General features: G+C 39.7%; 2 protein-coding genes across 3 annotated transcripts in view; one reads left to right on the top strand and one right to left on the bottom strand.

Moving 5' to 3' along the window:
• Positions 1-6,242, bottom strand: LOC124071519 (sushi domain-containing protein 4-like). Of its 2 annotated transcripts, none has more exons than XM_046412117.1 (11): positions 6,200-6,242; positions 5,733-5,803; positions 4,973-5,113; positions 4,188-4,379; positions 3,743-3,934; positions 3,275-3,466; positions 2,766-2,957; positions 1,226-1,420; positions 991-1,123; positions 486-868; positions 1-405 (listed from the first exon to the last, which is right to left on the bottom strand). In XM_046412117.1, the coding sequence occupies exons 3-11, from the start codon at positions 5,088-5,090 to the stop codon at positions 380-382; spliced, it is 1,623 nt and encodes a 540-aa protein (XP_046268073.1). In that variant the 5' UTR covers positions 5,091-5,113; positions 5,733-5,803; positions 6,200-6,242; the 3' UTR covers positions 1-379. The 2 variants fall into 2 exon arrangements, with proteins under 2 accessions (XP_046268073.1, XP_046268072.1); XM_046412116.1 differs by lacking the exon at positions 6,200-6,242 and adding an exon at positions 5,885-6,009.
• The window catches only part of fsip1 (fibrous sheath interacting protein 1), a 26,368-nt gene continuing 14,455 nt past the window's right edge, over positions 6,006-17,918 (top strand). Inside the window, exons 1-8 of the mRNA XM_046412119.1 lie at positions 6,006-6,321; positions 6,422-6,479; positions 6,569-6,738; positions 6,846-6,927; positions 7,028-7,114; positions 7,614-7,753; positions 7,976-8,101; positions 10,854-11,015. Of these exons, the coding sequence (XP_046268075.1) occupies positions 6,160-6,321; positions 6,422-6,479; positions 6,569-6,738; positions 6,846-6,927; positions 7,028-7,114; positions 7,614-7,753; positions 7,976-8,101; positions 10,854-11,015 (987 nt within the window). The 5' untranslated portion in view covers positions 6,006-6,159. The remainder of the gene's footprint in view (positions 6,322-6,421; positions 6,480-6,568; positions 6,739-6,845; positions 6,928-7,027; positions 7,115-7,613; positions 7,754-7,975; positions 8,102-10,853; positions 11,016-17,918) is intronic.

A 17,918-nucleotide genomic window follows, 5' to 3' on the forward strand; every position in this document is an offset into this window, starting at 1 on the left:
TTTCTTTCTTTTCTTTCTTTTTTTTTTTTTTTAAGTTTGACAGCCTTTAAGGCACACTCCCGCAGATGTGCCCCTATTCCTTTCTGTTTTTGTTCTACATTTTCAAACAGAGCTTCAGATACCGGGTGTACATACATGGTGTAGGAATTCATATAAAAAAATGTAAGCATGTATGTACATGTGCATCCCTTCTCTGTTCTCCTTTGGGATGGTCAGAGGAATTATTCTGAGTGCTCCACAGATTCACCCAGAGCCTCTTTAGTTATGCTTGTCTGTGTTGACAGCTGTGTTGACAAATGATCAAGAGGCACCCCGCTCACCAGCACAGGTCAGTAGCAATGCTGGCTGTCTCAGGCAAGTCCAAAGGCTGCTGCATTTTTCAAGCCTCCTTCAGCAAAGGCATATCTGTAGACAAAAGACAAACATCTGCATTAGAACAAACGGGACTGTTAAGAGGTAAAAGGCATGTCTGAGGAGGGCTTTACCATCAGAATACTCCATCTCAGAGTCCAGGGATAGGCTGTGTTGGTCGCTGCCTGCAGACGGCCTTCTTTGTGAGGATGAAGGAGCTGCAGCACCTGCATGCTCTAGAACCCAGGTAGAGGATGAGGGTGAGGGTGATGAGGAGGATGAGGACAGTGGTACAGGGTGGACCACAGCCATCTCTGACTGCTGCTGTTTGTGAGAAGAGGGCCTAGAGGGGCCAGCCTCTGGCGCTGTGGCATGCTGACCCTCGGACAGCACTATCTGCACTCGAGACTCGGCTGAGGCTCCACTGCCGCTCACAGCCTCCTCATACGAGGGCAAAGTCACCTGAACTCCTTCCACCATGATTGACACTGGCTGACCGGACACACCCTGATCACGCCTACGGTTGAGAGGAAAGTTAACATATGTCTGCCTGTTACTTCTGCAACTGGTTTACTTAACGTAAGGTGACTGCCAGGGTCTCTGGCTTCATCTATGAGATGCTTTTGAGGACACACTCACCGATGGAGGGACTTGAGTTTTGGCTGAAGAAGTACAAACAGTACCACCAGAAACAGGATTAGAGCCACTGAGCTGGCTGTGGAGGCCACAATGGACAAGGCAGGCATCCCCAATGGTAAAGTTGGATTGTTGTCTGTGAGACAGATTAACAGTTGACACAGTTACATGTACAGAATCGACTGTAATTATCTGTCTCAGAGTCTAAATGTGTCATCCTTTTTATATATTTTTTTACCTTGCTCCATGAGGCAGCTGAGCTTCACTTGGCTGTCCCATTCCCCATACTGACAGGTAAGGTATTTATAATCTCCCTTCAGAATATAGCCTTCATCACAGAAATATTCAATCACAGTGCCATGAGAAAGTCTTCCACATGTGGAAGGGTGGCAGGTGTAGCCCCCGTTCTCGGGCTGATATGGAGGCTGGCATACTGTCAATGAAAAGAAAGGAAAACAGTGTTGTTTCAGAAAACTATCAGTGCTAAACTGGTCTGAATCCTATTTGAAAGACAGGGACTACTGTTACAGTGGAATAAATCAGCCAACAGGAGGACGTTATTATCCATCAAGGAAATCCAACTGGGTAAATGATGAATGAGTGCACTGCACTGAATAAAATGCAACTCTTAACTTATTGGCTGCTTTCTCTACTCCAGTTTTTTTAAGATAAATGTCAGGGCCCAGATTGGCATGTATTCATATTTCTAGCTCCACCGGATTAAAATGGAGACTCTGCTCTTAATAAATGCATTGCCATGATGAATCACTGTACTGAAGCTCCACTGATGATTTTTCATTCCCAACATACACACCTAACTCAACGTTAACACAGCCAAGAGCTGACCAAACTAATACTGATCAGCTGTTCTGAAACTGAAAAATAAAACAACTCACAGTTCAGATTTGTAGAACCTGCTTTCTGAAACAGCACCCAGGTGACTATAGGGCCATAAAAGCACTGAATAAACAGGCTGAACCTATAAATGATTGGATGTCCCAAGATTTCCCCCAGTTTAACCAAGAGATTGAAACAAAAGAAAAAGAAATAACAGTTTTTAAGACAAAAATGAATGATTGTAAGTCAGAGCTCAGCTTTAAGATTTAACATTAAAGATCACAAAGCAAGCTAAAGCAAACTAGGTAAAGTTGTGGATGCTGATCTAAAATGTAATAGCAGTTTTAGCAGCTTTAATAACAATAAAACAATCACAAAATCTGCCTACTGTCACCTTAAGATTATATTAAGAAAGAAGAAATTTATCTTCAGTGTGCAATAAGCTGAAAGGTGCAAAACAAAAAAAACTGTCTTGCCTTTCATCATGTCCTTTATTTTGTATGTGACTTTAACATCTTTTGTGCGGTATATCATTTTCTCTTGAATCTGTAATAAAAACTTGCTTTGTCTCCATCCATAGATATTCTGGGTGTGACGCAATCTGAGAAGTTTATTGGTCACACCAAGTATTTTTGTTAACACAGCTGCTGGTTGTTGATGTACACAAGATGGGCCTCTGACATTTCATGGGGTTGACATTGGAAAAGTTTAAACATGCTTCAATCACAACCTCTTGAGGAGTTAGTTTACATAATAAGAGCTGAAATATGTTCCATTGCATTTACAGGAACATGTGAACTTGTTTTTGGACAATGCAAATTCAGGTTACTATATCCACCTAATGCAAATATTCATTCAGGTCACAGCACATGTTGACACCAGGGGTAAAAAAGGTTTTACACTGGCTATAGGCAGTCAGTCAGTAATGAGTTTGTCTTTACCGTCACTGCGTATACAGCGAGGAGGTTCAGAGGACCAGTGTCCAAGTGCGGAGCAGGTGAGGATGTTAGGTCCATCTGGGAGGTAACCAGGGTCACAGTGGTACTCCAGTACTGTGCCCACAGGGAATGAGCTCCTGTTGGTTTCTGTCAGATTAGTTGAGCCATGCTGCACTGTAGAGGGTCTCACACAACCTTCAAAAAAGATAACAGTCCAAAATATGGTTAATAGTTGTAATTAATATTTAATAACAAATATAAGCTTTGTTGATATAGCACTTAAAAATGTTACAAAGGCTTTCCAAAAATGGAGAGCTCTGTTGAAACCATCTTATAAAAGAGGGCAGGATGTAGTTGTTTAGCTGTTGAGCTCAATCATCAACAATCTTTCTCCAGATTGGCTCAGCCCATCTTAAGGATCAAGGATACAGTTATAATTAAGGATACAGTGCATGTTAAGGTGTAAAGAAGATTTATGTCTGCAGACAGTACTATGAGTAGCTTGTCTTTACCGTCACTGCGTATACAGCGAGGAGGTTCAGAGGACCAGTATCCCAGTGTGGTGCAGGTAAGAATGCTACGTCCAGCTGGCAGGTAACCAGGGTCACAGCTGTAGTGCAGGACTGTGCCCAGAGGGAACAAGCTCCTGTTGGTGTCTGTCAAATTGGTTGAGCCATGCTGCACTGTAGAGGGCCTTATACAGCCTTAAAAAAGAAATTATACAAAATTATAGCTCATATCTGTAGTTACTCTGTAATAGCAAATACAGGCTTTGTTTATATAGCACATTTTAAAACCTAAAGATTTGTTTTCAAAGCTTAAGTGAACTTGCTAAATTCCACAACTGAGACAGTTGTCAGAATTAGATAGATACATATTAAGAATGTCTCCCTGATGGATTGGTTTTTCCAAAGAATACATTTTTTTAGGAATTATTTTGCTGACAGGTGGGTGGGATCTGAGTTCGAGGACTGACCAACCTTGGCTTACACAACTGATCTGCATGGGGCCGTCCCACTGTCCATCCTGACAGGTCAGGTAGTTGTAGTCTCCACTAAGAACGAAGCCCTCATCACAGAAGAACTCAATCACAGTGCCATGGGAAAACATTCGACAGGGGGATGGGTGGCAGGTGTAGCCTCCATTTTCGGGTTTAGATAGGGGAAGACAAGCTGGTGGGGAAAAGAAACACAGTATATCAAGTACCAGTGCAGCTTTAAAAGTGCAAAGTTTATACTTGAGTTTAATTTGCTAAAAATGACAGACAATTACAGAGACTTAGGGGCCACGTAATTAAAATGTCTAAATGACTCAAAAGAACAATGTTTTTACTTAGGGGAGAAAGGTGTTACATTAGGCTAGTTGCTCACAAGTCACTCAGTACTTTACATATCAGAAAAGACAATGGTTGACAGAATATCTTACCACCGCTGCGTATGCAGTGAGGAGGATCAGAGGACCAGCGCCCAAGTGTGGTGCAGGTGAGAATGCTGGGTCCATCTGGCAGGTAACCAGGGTCACAGCTGTATTGCAGTACTGTGCCCACTGGAAACAAGCCCCTGTTGGTTTCTGTGAGGTTTACCCAGCTGTTCTGGACCATATAAGGCCTCACACATCCTGTGAAAAAAATTAAATTTTATGAAACCCGCTCAGGTTTTGAGTAGAATTAATACAACACATATATTGAGCCTGGTTTGATATTATTGATGCTGTCAGGCAGAAACCTTTAATTGCCATATGGGCTGAACAGTCACGGTTGTTTGTGAGGATACTGGTTCAACTTAGCTATAAATGTAGGCAGTGTACACAAATGTATACCATATCTCTTTAGACTTCCTAAGCAAACATTAATTTGAAAGAGCTGAGCTCTTTCTTCAAAGGTAGTCCATTATGCAGATGAATTATACTGTATATTTCATTAGTCATATATACTAAAAAATAGCACATCAATGACAATGACAACATATGATATTTAGGTAACATCATCTTGTCAAGTAGTTATAGGGCTGCACTGTTAATGCTGATAAATATGCCAGAATTAATTGGAAATTTGTGTTAAGATGCAGCTGATTATGAGCAACACATTCTCTCAGAGTCAAGAGTTCCTGCTCCCTCTGCGTCATGACAAAGCTGATTTGATAATGTTCCTTTAACAGAGAACAGAAAGACATGACAATATATAGTGTGAGACCATAAATTCTGCCTCTTACCTGACCCCTGCCCAGTAGACACCAAGGCCAGTATCAGTAGCAACAACAAGGGCAGTTTATTGGCTGAGGTGTGGGCCCAAAAGGCTTTTGATATTGACTCTATCATTCCATTGCACATCTTCCCTACAGAGTCAACTCAACCTGACATAAATAAGAAAAAAAACATATAATTACAAATACAAGAATATATATGACGAAAAAAAACATAGCTTAGACCATATATGACGATACCAGCCTGGCGCAGGTACTCTGCAGAGCTTGGTCAGCTGCCAGCGAAATGGGTGTGATTGTGAAACAGTGGGACAATGACAAGACTGAGCAAAAAACGCTCGCAACAATAGTATGCATTTAGCCAGCTAGCGCTACTTAGCTACAAACATCTAAGTTGGCGGAGTAATGACTTTAGTTAATTACACCTCCCACCTATAAAATATAACTCTGGTTCTGAATTGTTCCGTCTCAGCGGCTACAGACCCATTTTCGATGCTCCCTTATTAGCTATGATAGCCAAGCTCGAAAACGTACAGAGAACAAGGCCAAAACAAAAGATACCACGTTGACATACCGCATACACGATGTTTGTGATAGCTAGCTAGGAACTGAGCTACCATCTAAAGAAAATTAATATCCAACAGAACACATCACATGTGATTTTCTTTGATAGGTTTGGTAATTTGCCTGAAGACTATCAACGTTAGCCTTTTCAGCTTGGTTACGCTAGCTAACCACATTAAATGGCTTACTGGTTAACGTTACCTACCACAAAGACGGAGCCTCGAAACCTCCTCCCTCACTTTCTCACGCTGTAGACATTTATCACCAATAGCTCACCTACAGCGAACACATTTAATGTTATTGCAGAAGCGACAAAAAATATGGTTATACAAGGCGAGGGCTACCACTACTACTAACCGCTAGCTAGCTCCCTAATGGCTACGCTAGCTAGCTAGCTGTATCGACCGAAGAATCAGATGAGCTGCCTCGACTTTGTCCGGTAGTCATAGTAACTAATGCATAGTTCCATAGTTACAACATCCGGGAGTGTTTGCGTCCATAGTTACCAAAATGGGCGGAAAAACACTGTGAAGTTTCTGTTGACAAGTAGTTGCCCTAGCCAACAACTATTTATTGCAAATACTTTTGTAGGTGCTTTTTTCCTCTGAAATACAGCTTAAGAAAACAACACTATGGAAATTGTCAGAGGGAGTTTGGATGACATTTCCCGACCTGCGCCGACAGAACTAACAGGCAGCCGTGTCTCTAGCGTGTCGTTGCCTCATAGTGACAGAGTGTGTCCCACAACTCCATTTTCCCTTGTTGTTTTGACCAACAATGCTGCTGATATTCAGGTAAATAAGTAAGAATTACACATTAGACTTAGAACATTCAGTATTACCAGCTTACAATATTGAATAATTTTCATTAAGCTTAGAAAATAATTCCTTGTAGGTTCAGAGCAGCTCTCAAGAAACTATTTCCAACTCCTCAACCAGAGATTCTGACGAAAGTAAGTGTTCTGTACGATGGAATAGTGCACTCATTTTTAGGATAGTGCCATTTCAATTAAGTTACCTCGCACTGTATATAATTTTTTAGCTCAGTGCCAGTTTGATGTTACTGATGAGGAGAAGGAGGATTTCAAACTACAGAGAGCCATTGAGGAAATGAGACGACTTGATGAAATACTTTCTGAAAAGATCTGCAAAGAAAAAGAAACCAAGCGTCAAAGAAAAGAACTTCAAGCAAAACTCTGGCAAGAGCTCCTGGTAGACGTAGTCTTTATATTTACTCTACTTGCATTAGACCAGACCAGTACTGATTTTGACTAATAAAATCTGTCTATCTTGTCACATTTGGTGTCCATAATGTGCAGCAGAATAAGCCTGAGGGTCATTCTGAATGTGCCCATGAAGCTTTGAACACAAGGTTGTTTCTGGCTCTGGAAGCATCCATTGGTAAGCATAGGCAACAATATACAGATCAGCAACAGTGTTGAAAAGTTTAGCATACACTGTCATTGTCAGACATCTGAAATTGTTTTTTTTTATCTTAAAGGAACAGAAGAGGAGGATGACTTTGTGCCTGTGTTTGAAACTCAGGTTCCTGACTCTGAGCACAACAGAGACCAAAACGTGATGCAAAGTGAGTTAGTGGAAATCGAAGATGACGGGAAATGCAGCGTGCATATTTACATGATGGATCATCGGTCTGTGTTCTCAAGTGTACTTCCTATATTGTGCACTTGATGGCGCCATGAGCTCAGCTATCGTTTTCCTCCTTCATGGTAGGCTGGTACAGATGTGTCTGTATAGTAGTGCACAAACTGTGATATTACAGAAGTTTTCCAAGAGTGAATGCATAAACAGTTCACAGTACTAGCTCCGAAGCATGGCCTTCCCACCCACAATGCCACCTTGCAAGGCTAGTGTTAGAGTAGTCTCATTTTTTACAAATTGTGTATATTTCGTCTGTTGAACTGTTGCAAATAATTGTATAATCTAGATCATATGATAGAGTATGAGCTCATCATTAAAGACTGAAATTCTTTGATTTTTCATCAGAATTGGCTAATGGTTATTGTTAGAGCCTTGACTTAGTTTTTTAAAATTTACCTTCCGGTAAAGTGTGACTTGCTTGACAGGTAAAAAGAGGCCAAAGAGCTCCACAGAATCATTTGAAGCAAGCCATGAAGAGACTGGGGAAGAGCTATTTGAAGGCAGCCACAGTGGAGCTTTCAAAGGCAAGAAAAAACAGAAGGACTTTGTCAAGAGAAACATTGAGGTATGTCAAAGTTCACATCGGGCCAAATGCAGTGCCGGGGTATATCGCATGACTTGGAGCAAGTTTCTAGACTGTTTGTTTTTCCAGGGAGGAAAATATTTCCTTCTAGTTCAAGAGAAAGATATACTGTTAGCATATTAGGGCACCACTGAAAATAGTAGAAATGTTATGCAATAGTGATTTTCATTCTCTTTTTTTCCAAATGTGGTGTAATGTCAATAGCTGGTTAGTGATGAGGGGGACCAAGTGCTTTTGACCCAGACAGAGAAAGAGCGTCTGGCCGAGCTTCTCCAAGAAGTAGACGAAGAGGAAGAGGAAGAGGACAGTGCCAGAGGCACAGACAGCGAGGTAGGCTGACATGAAGCCCTAACAGACAACATATGCTGTAGGATAGTCTCTCTTTTCAGGTTCCTTAATACTTCCTCCTTCATGTCCAGAAGTCTTACAGCAGATAATTCCTTCCAGTGCTCATTGGTACCAACATTTTGCTCTTATTTACTACATTTAGAACTTTTTATTTATAGGAAGCAAATATTGTTTCCTGTGTTTAGTGATAGCCTCTTTGTTCAGTTTTGGCAAATATAAAATGTTTCTTTTGTGATCTTATTTGGTGGAATGTGTGTCATAATCTAACATTTGGCCTTTAAGATGATATTATTTCACATATTAAGTTAGCTCAAAACACCATGTAGAGTGATACTGGTGAGATATCCATGTTTTGATGACTGCTGGCAGCCAAGACAGCCTCTGGGCAGAAGATTCTAGCTCCTCAAAGCATTTCAGATTGTGAAGCAGATGTTAGGTGCCATTTGCAGTTCACTTGGAATTCTTGGTTTGGATTCATTTTGCTTTTATTAAGTTTTCATAACAATGCCTTCTGTGGTGTTTTCTGAGCCCAGGATCTTTCATATAGCCCTCGTATAAGCTCCAGTTGCACTAACAGTGAGAGTGTGCTGATAGAGCTTAAAGCCAAGAAACTGAGGCCTCTTGTTTTTCTTGAAGATCCATCTGTGACCCCATGCCACCTGGAACAGTAGACTGTTTCACTGTGGACCTACCATCCTAACTTCAAAACGTCTTATTTTCAGTTTTAATTTGCTTTAATAGCTCTTTTGGCAGCTGTGAGGCCAGTTTGAAGTCAGATGGGATGAAGCCTATTGGGAAGTAAGAGGGAACATTCTTACCTTTCACATACGGTTCCATTTAGCTTGACCCCGACAGCTCTGCATCCGTGGGACAGCCTGCCAGGGTTTTTTTTATGTCTTACTGCTCTATTTATGATGTTTGCCTTGACTTTTAGAACAATACTGCAGTAATTGTGGTGGCTGATACCAAACTGAGCGGAGTGCAGATGCTCTGAGTTTTTTTATTGGCTAGAGGAAGACTTCCTGTTATTGCTAGACGTGCTATAATGAATGGCCATAACAGAGCAAAGCACATTATTTATGTCACCAGGACTTTGGCAGTGATGTGTCTTTAGTTTAGTGAGGACTTCACCCAGTTCTTGGCAGATTCCCTCAGGACGCATTAATCACAAGCTGCCACTCACTGTTGGGCTCGCACACTTTTTTTTAATATTACTCACTCTTGTCTTAACAAGTTCCAATGTGTGCTGTAGTTCTGGTAACCCGGGGCAGTAAATCAGTCAATAATCATAGAACATTTTAGTGCTGCAGCAGTGGATGTAATCTCTTTCTTTCACTGGACATTCACCTGTTATTTATGGCCATAGGTTGATACTATGTGGAGAGATACTTCTCGTTAAGGGGAAAAGAGGTCTTTAAAAAAGAGAACTTTCTGAGTTTTATAAGAGGTGTTTTAAAATAGTCAAAATGAGATTTCAGCTGTGAAATACAGAAGTTTAATATAAAAGTTTGACATGGGTGATACGGTTATTTGTATTTTTGTCGAGAGGTGATGAAAAGATTGATGCCATTGTCATGTAGGTACTGTAAAGCTACAGCTGACAGTCAGTTAGTTTAAGTTAGCCTAACGTTTTGGGAGTTGGATGAAACGGCCAACACTGTTTCTTACTTACAAAAAAAAGTATTAATATAATATAATTAATATATTAGCTCTGTTCCCCTGTCAGAGTCCTTGAGAGTTGGTCCTTGGGTACCACACAATGGTTGCCTACTGCTCCTAAAACCTGGGATGAGTTAAATCTACTATATATTGTAGTGAGTAGGATTTTCCATGTGGCAAACCTTTACATGTAACCTTTTACCTTTAAAGATGGAATTTGTTAGACTACAGAGCATTTCTAGCATTTTTTTATTTCTCACCTGTTTCTTGTTGTAGAATCAGTCACTGTGAAGAACACCACCAGTGTTAGTGGAGTTTTCACTCATGGTGCTGTCTGTCTGTTTAACAACTCATTCATTTTTATACAGTGGTCAAGAGATGTGTATGTCTACAAATGGACATGCACAAGGACAAATCAACAAATCAAGGCCTGCCTTAAGTCTGGAAATGTATATATTCTGCCACATCCAAGAAAACTGCTGCAATTGTTTAACACTGGAGTCACTCAATCAGAATAAAGATGTACATTTTTGGATTTCATTTGTTAAATTTTGGCTTTGTGTAGTGCTCCACCTAGCTGATAAATCTTATGTTTGCTGTTGTCCTCTGCCAGTTTTCTTCTCCCCCTCACAGCATTCAGAGTTCACAGCTGTGTTCTTTGCAAAGTTGTGATCTTCTCTGGCATGAAAGCTTTACTGCAAGAGCTTATCTCACCATTGAGTTGTTATGAGCTCACCATACACCCACTATTTTCCATAGGATAAAAGGAGAGGCTCACTAGCATTGACAGAGTGAGAAAGAAGCAATCGTCTAAGTTTTGGCATTTCACTATTTAGTTGGCATGTAGTGTGGAGAAGAGCGATCAGCACCCTGTTGGCCATCCAGAAGTGAATACCAAGCGGTAGAGTCAGGCTTGTGCCTCTTCCCTGTTCCAGACATCACTGCCACAAAGTTGCTACATACGCAATAGACAGATCAGATCCGATCCGATCAGTTCCCTATTTGGGTTGCCACAAAATAAAGCAGAATTATACCCTGTGGGCCATGACTTATTTCAGCAATAATTCCCTTCCAGGAGGACATTTGTGCTGTGTCAGTCCTGACAGGCCAGGGCTACACCCCAGAGCCTTCTGACCTGGAGCAGCTGATCAACATTGACTCCAAAATTCGTCTTCTCCTTCCTGCTGAGGAATTTTTCTCAGTGCAAAGCTCATACACAAACCTTAGTTTGTCCCAGGTATGTATCCAGCAGCACAACCGTTTACATTAAAACAGCACTGGGTTTAAACAAAATGCTGTTAACTTCTCCAGACACCACCCATCTGCTCTGAGGCGAGGTCATTAAGTCTTATTACAAGGTCATCTCAGTCAGGCATCAATGGAGGAATCTTGTAAAATCTTTTGTTAATGACCCTCAGGGAGTTACACCCCTGTTCGTAAGTGGGGAAAATAGTATTGTGTAATATGCTGTAATTTGGAACTGAGGATTGCCTTACTTTTCCATTTACTTTTCCACAAATTTTCCATATGAAGGCCATGATATGGAGTCCATTGTGCATGATGTTCTGCTAGTAAAACCATTATTATGGTTTTATTATTAAAAGGATTATACTATTTCCATATAAACAATGATAAATTTGATACATTTTGGCATTTATAATATTTTATAACATGCTGAGTTAGAAGCAGCAGAGTGGCTAGAGACAGTGAGTGGTTAACTCTAAATTGTCCATACATGTGAATGTGGACATCAGTGGTTGTTTGTCTTTATACGTTAGCAAGTTCGTCCTGCCCAACCCCCCACCCCCCGTGACCCTACAAAGGATAAGCAGTAATTGGTAATGGATGGCTGGATGTTGAGTTGGTTCATGGTTGGTTTATGTATCTTTCACTTTCCTAAATGCATATAGTTCATACATTCTGAATTAAGTTGTACCAACTTGAAAGGCTCACCCTTTAAATACTGCACATCATCTGAGTTTAAAGTGTGATCTGTGCATAACTACCACATCAGACAAAGGGTCACACAGGTATTTATAACTGGAAAAAATGTACATCCCTTGGTCCTGGATTTGTGCCCTGCTCCTAGACATGAGCTCAGTGACTTATCTCAGGACGTATCTCTCTACATTTTAATGGCCAGATGGCATGCTCATCACTTGCATAGTTTGTCGGTGAAAAATTATGTTTTTGAGGTCATAAAAGTTTTACAAAGCACATTTACCAATGCACTGTGCCATTTTCTACTATGACTACTGGATGTAGACGAGGAAAAACCGCAGTACTTGAATGCCAGTGCTGGAACAGCACATGATCTATGTCATGATGTCTGGAATATTTATGTTGCTGTCCTAATTATTCCACTTTCCCGCTATAAATTTGCTCCGTCATTCATCTGATGTTTTAAAGAGATGACAGTAAAAAGAGACTTAACATTTAAAGTTGAGACACTAAGGTCATTAATTTTGCGCCCTCTTAGGTGTCTGTTTAGGTCATCAGGCTCCTCAATATGTCAGCTGTCTTGGTTGGAGTGTAGCTTTGCATTAAGTGAGCAAAGTTTCATGTAACCATTTAGGGCTAAACTGATTATTTGATGATTCGTTGATTAGCAATTTGACAGAAAATTATTGAGCAGCTATTTTGATGACATTGATTTGATTGATTTGTAAATGAAAATGCCAAACACTTATTGGTTTCAGCCTCTCAAATGTGACTAGTTGCCTGCCTCATGCTATTTGAAAGTATGCTGAATATCTTTTGGTTCTGAACTGTTGATCAAAATAAGTAATATAAAGATGTCACATCAGGCTCTGAAAAATTATGATGGGCAAGTTTCACTGTTTTCTGGCGTTTTATTGACAAAATGATATATATCATATAGATCATATAAATGATCAGTCAATCTAAACAAATGATTGGTAGATCATGTTAAAAAGTAAATCGTTTTTAGTTTCAGCCCTAGAGGCATGAAACACTGCAGAATTAACATTTATTCAGTACAAGCGTACATGATCAATAAGGGAATTGTGGGTAGATGAAGACATGACTTACTACTTCTTGAAACTCAAAATTTCATGAACTAATATTTAAAGTAGTTGTAATTGCAGAAATGGTTCTTAGGATGAATGAGTATAACACTATCATCCTCCCCATTGCTCTCCCCAGATGATGTCAGCTGGATTCTGAGCCAGTAGTAAAAAACTATGATGTTGCTGTGCAGCTGGATGTGTTACTTTGTGTAACCTACTTTCTCTCCCTTCCTAGCCTTTAATCTTCTTGCCTGCTTAAAAGTTATTGGAAAAGCAAAATCCACATCATTCATCCATCATCTGCTCTCCATTAGTGCTGAAATTGCAAATGCAGACATTCCTTTTCAAATTCTGTAAAATATGAATTAAACAATAATACAAAACTTCTTTTTCCACAGTAACCTTTTGCAGGTGATTCAGATTGCTAAGGTGACAAACAAAATGGAAATTCACAGTATTTTAGGCTTTCATGCAGTTTATAAGGTAAAGCAAATGTAAGGTTGGTGACCACACTTTATGTTTAAAAAAGTAGCTGTTTCCTGCCTTTATCCCATTTCACTGTATCGTATGTTAAAGATAGGCTGCACTGACAATAAATCTCTTTCAGAGCCAGTCATTCTTCCACAACAGCGTCTGTAAATCCTAAAGGTGGTCATAAAAGTAAATATGCTTTTGTTTTGCACTTAGCTTTCTTCTCTTCACAGCTTGCACCAGTCAGAGTTCCTAACTGAAACCATTTGGACAACAATGCAGGAACCTGCTTGTTTGTCTGCTCATTTCAGAGAAGTCTGTAGTGTACACAAACAGGTTAATCATATCCCTGTTTCTTCACCACTGAAAGACATTTTCCCCACCATATTAAATCTATGTTTGCTGTTGTGTCTTGTTCTCTGGCTCTGTCAAATCGATCATCTGTCACATTTTACATGGAAGCGCGAGTTATTCACCTCTCCCCAGTGAGTGCTCGCTCATGAAGGATCAGTCTTGAATCCGTGAACTCAGACCTTGGCAGCATCTTTTCCCAATAAGTTGTGTGATTGATACTTTGAGGAAGAAGCAATGCCTGCATTCTTGTGCAGTCAGCTTTGGAGTAGCTTCTCTGGAAAAGAGGATGCTTAGCTTGAGCCTGTAAGGGTGGATATGGTCTGTAAGACCTGGCACCAACCGGGATACTACCACAGAGGAGAGTCAGCTCCCCATCAGAACTTAATTACAGAGCTGGTGGAGGTAGAGGAGTGCCAGCCCCAGAAAAGGAACAAGGTTTTCCCTTTCATTTGGAGATATTAACACATGCAGAAATGGTTACTACATATACATTAAAGACTACTGTGTATTGGATAGGAATAGCCTACATATTACTGACAGCAACGTATTTTTGTACTGGTGAAAATGTCTTAGATACAGGTGCATGTTTAGCGATAAAGCACATATCAGTGCACTGGAACCAGATGTTTGTCTTTCCTTAAAGAAATGCAGTGGCAGGTGTATAATGCCTTAAACCAAAGAATCAGTGCATGTGGAAGCATGGTATTACTCATCATACCACACTGTGAGTCATGGTCAAAATCTTGATGAGGAAAAGGCCTTGTTTTTTTTGCCTCTGGCTCTTTTTTGATGATTTTGGATAATATGAGAAAGGTTAAGTAGCTGCAAACCCTACTTTCATGATCTGAATTGAATGGAATCAGAACATAACTTTGAACAGTGTTTTCCTTGGACACTGTCAGTATTGTGCTTATGACAGCATTGCTCCTTCTGCATTTTTCATTTTCTCCACTTTTCTCAGGCTTCAGCTGAAATAGCCCTTCTGTCATTAAAAACATCTGTTGGCATGTAGGATTAACGTACAGTGCACCCCTCCTACTGTACCACTGTGTGGTAAAGCCTGCACCACCCACAGTTTGAAGCCAGAAGAAGGGGATGCTGTCATGAGCTGGTGTCAGGAGTTTGGTGACATGGGTGTGTAAGTGTTTGTGTGTCTTTCACAGATGAAAATTACACATGCTATTCTTTCAAATGTGGGTTTTTTGAAAGTGTGGTTTCAAAGAAAATTAATGAATGGTACTGTACAATATGGTTCACTTACTGCCCTACCATATTTGAATCAGATCCCATCAGAACTCCTGTGTTTGCATAGTAACTCCAGCTGCGTTTTTGTTGTGTATCACTTGGCGATATTTTGATGTAAGACCATGAGGTCACTTAGTGACAGTGTGTGGTTGATGATGAGCTCCCATGATTGTAACTACAGTGAGCGGTAAGTGAGGGAGCAGAGTTTTGGGCAGAAAACGCCCTTTTGACCAATAGAATGTGGTCAACAGATCATTCGTAAATTTATGTTATTTGGTCTGGTGGTATAATTAAACAGCTCCGGAAAAGCTTTGGTTATGTTATAATTATCTAAAATATAGGTTCTTTTTATTTATTTATTTTTTTATCATTAAATTTAAGCTGTATGAGAATCTATGATAGAAAGTCAGGATACCGGCTAACCTTAAACATATTCTTAATATTCAGAAATGTGACACACAGAGTATGCATGGAATACACGTGCCTTGGCATCGGAATGAACTGGAAAATGAAAAATTAAAACAAAACTGCATGTGTAATTGTTAACAGAATAATATGTTTCTCTTTTGTAGTGGTGACAGCAGGAAAAGACATCTTATCCTCTGTGCTATGGAAGAAACTGTTCTCTCTGGAATACAGTGTTCATGTCCCTACTGAAATATTGGAAATATGTTAATTCACAACAGAAAAGGTACTATATCTTCTTCCTTACCAGAGGCTGGCTGAATCTAACGGTCAGTGTTTGTCATACGGATAACAAACTTAGCAATGAATGGACATAGTTTTATTTTTTATTTATTTATTTATTTGCGTTATCATGAAACCGTTGGAAGTTACTCTTTTTGAATTCAAAGTGTATACACAAAGCCTAATATGATCTTTGCTGGCTTTGCTTATTTTGCAGAAGTGCTTCCTCACAGATGCATGGTGAGAACTGAGATGTCAGGTTTGACATGTGGCAGGCTCTGCGTTTTTCACAAGGTTAACTATAGTCAGAGAGAATAGACTCCACACCCTTTCCCACCCTATAATTCATATGAGACCCAGTTTATTGTCTTCTTATAAACACCTCTCCCACTGGTGCTACCCACAGCAGCAGTTGTGTTAAGTGGTTAAGAGATTTTTCCCTGCCATAGCTGAGATTTAACTTGACTGTTCCATTCATTATGACACTCCATAGAGGATTATTCAGTTGCAGAATCATCTGCTCATTATGAGCTCTACTTAAAATATTTGCTAATGTCCTGCCTGATTCAAATTAAGTAACAGTAAAGCATTGTGGAATATCATCACAACCAACAATCTTTTGTATTTTAGTACATGACACTTTTTAAAGTAATAGTTACACATTTTTGTTTAATGTGCTGATTCATGGCCAAAGTTAAGATGAGAAGATCAATAACACAAGTTAACGTAAAGATCACTGCCAGTGATTTGGCCTAGTTTATCACAAAGGCTGTAAACAAGGAGCAACATCTAGTCTGGCTCTTTCTGAAGGCAATAAAATCTGCCTAAAAGCACCTCTAAATTCAAAATCTGAAAGGTAGCGCAAGTCAATGGAAAGATGCAATTAGGTACAAATTCACCAAATTTGTGCAAAATATTGAAAGCTAAATTCACTATGCCTTCTGTTTGAACACACTATTAAAGTAATTACCACACAGTATCGCCTTTTTAAAACTATTATTTCAAACATTTCAACAACAATGTTCACAGACCTATATTTCATATCTCATAATTGAAACAATACCATCAGAACTTGAAGCAGCTAAAATCTAGGTCAGATGTTGTGCTTGAGAGATGCAAAGATGCAATTAGGTCCAAATTCACCAAATTTGTGCAAAATATTGAAAGCTAAATTCACTATGCCTTCTGTTTGAACACACTGTTATAGTAATTACCACACAGTATCGCATTTTTAAAACTATTATTTTAAACATTGCAACAACAATGTTCACAGACCTATATTTCATATCTCATAATTGAAACAATACCATCAGAACTTGAAGCAGCTAAAATCTAGGTCAGATATTGTGCTTGAGAATACACAGCATGTGTCACTGGGGGACAAGAAGTGTAAAAAGATGCTTGGATGTTTTTTTGCCTGCAGATGCTTTTGATAAATATTTAACATGGCCTGCTTTTCAAGATCTTTGTTCACATTTATTTATGTCTGTGTCATTGGTTGGCAAACGCTGAAATTACCTTTTATTAGCGAAATGATACCACGTGGAGATGATCTTATGAGTCCCTCTTTAACAACAGTAAAAGCCACAGACTGTGAAGTATTTGCAATGATTTGGAGGGATCACAAAGTACAGGATTTCCTCCTTTAACCTGAAGAGTACTCAACAAATCAAATATTTTTCAACCTTTGATTGATCTTTGGATGGAGCTAAGATACTGAAAGCACACAGGTGGCGTGGATATTTTAACCCACTATCACATTAAACATGCTTTTTTGATCATATGATGCACCAGGAGGTTTTGATCTGTGCAACTGTGATTACTCCAGACCACCCTGAGTTCTGAAAGAAAAAGCAAGTATAAAGTCCAGATGACCCACAAGTGAATCTCCTAATACTTCAGGAATGTTCAGCAAAAACCAAGTCGTCTACCACATATCCAAAATACTGATGTAAAAACATGACCTCTGGAAGGGGAAAAAGACTACTAGGATTCAAAGAAATTTCAAATCTTTTTAGTGATATACAAACCTTCACATATCTCTTAAGGAGCAGTATTGGACTGAATTGTTACAAAGACAGTTCAGGGAGACGGGGAGGAATTACTGAGTTAGATTAATTACTGAGTTAGATTATTCCTTTGTGCAAAAGAAATTGTGTACATTTCTTTGCACTACCTCACTGAGCTGTGCATCGGCATGCAGGTAGTTATATGGCAGCCTTCTGTGTCATAGCACTTCTGCCTCTGAACTTGGCTGATGACCACAGGTCACAGCAAGGCGCAATGACAATCTGTAAGACAGAGATTGAGATACGAGAAAAAGAGGGGGAGAAGTCAAGAAACTCAGCCATAGC

Source organism: Scatophagus argus, chromosome 15 (assembly GCF_020382885.2).
Source record: "Scatophagus argus isolate fScaArg1 chromosome 15, fScaArg1.pri, whole genome shotgun sequence".
Taxonomy (NCBI): Eukaryota; Metazoa; Chordata; class Actinopteri; family Scatophagidae; genus Scatophagus; species Scatophagus argus.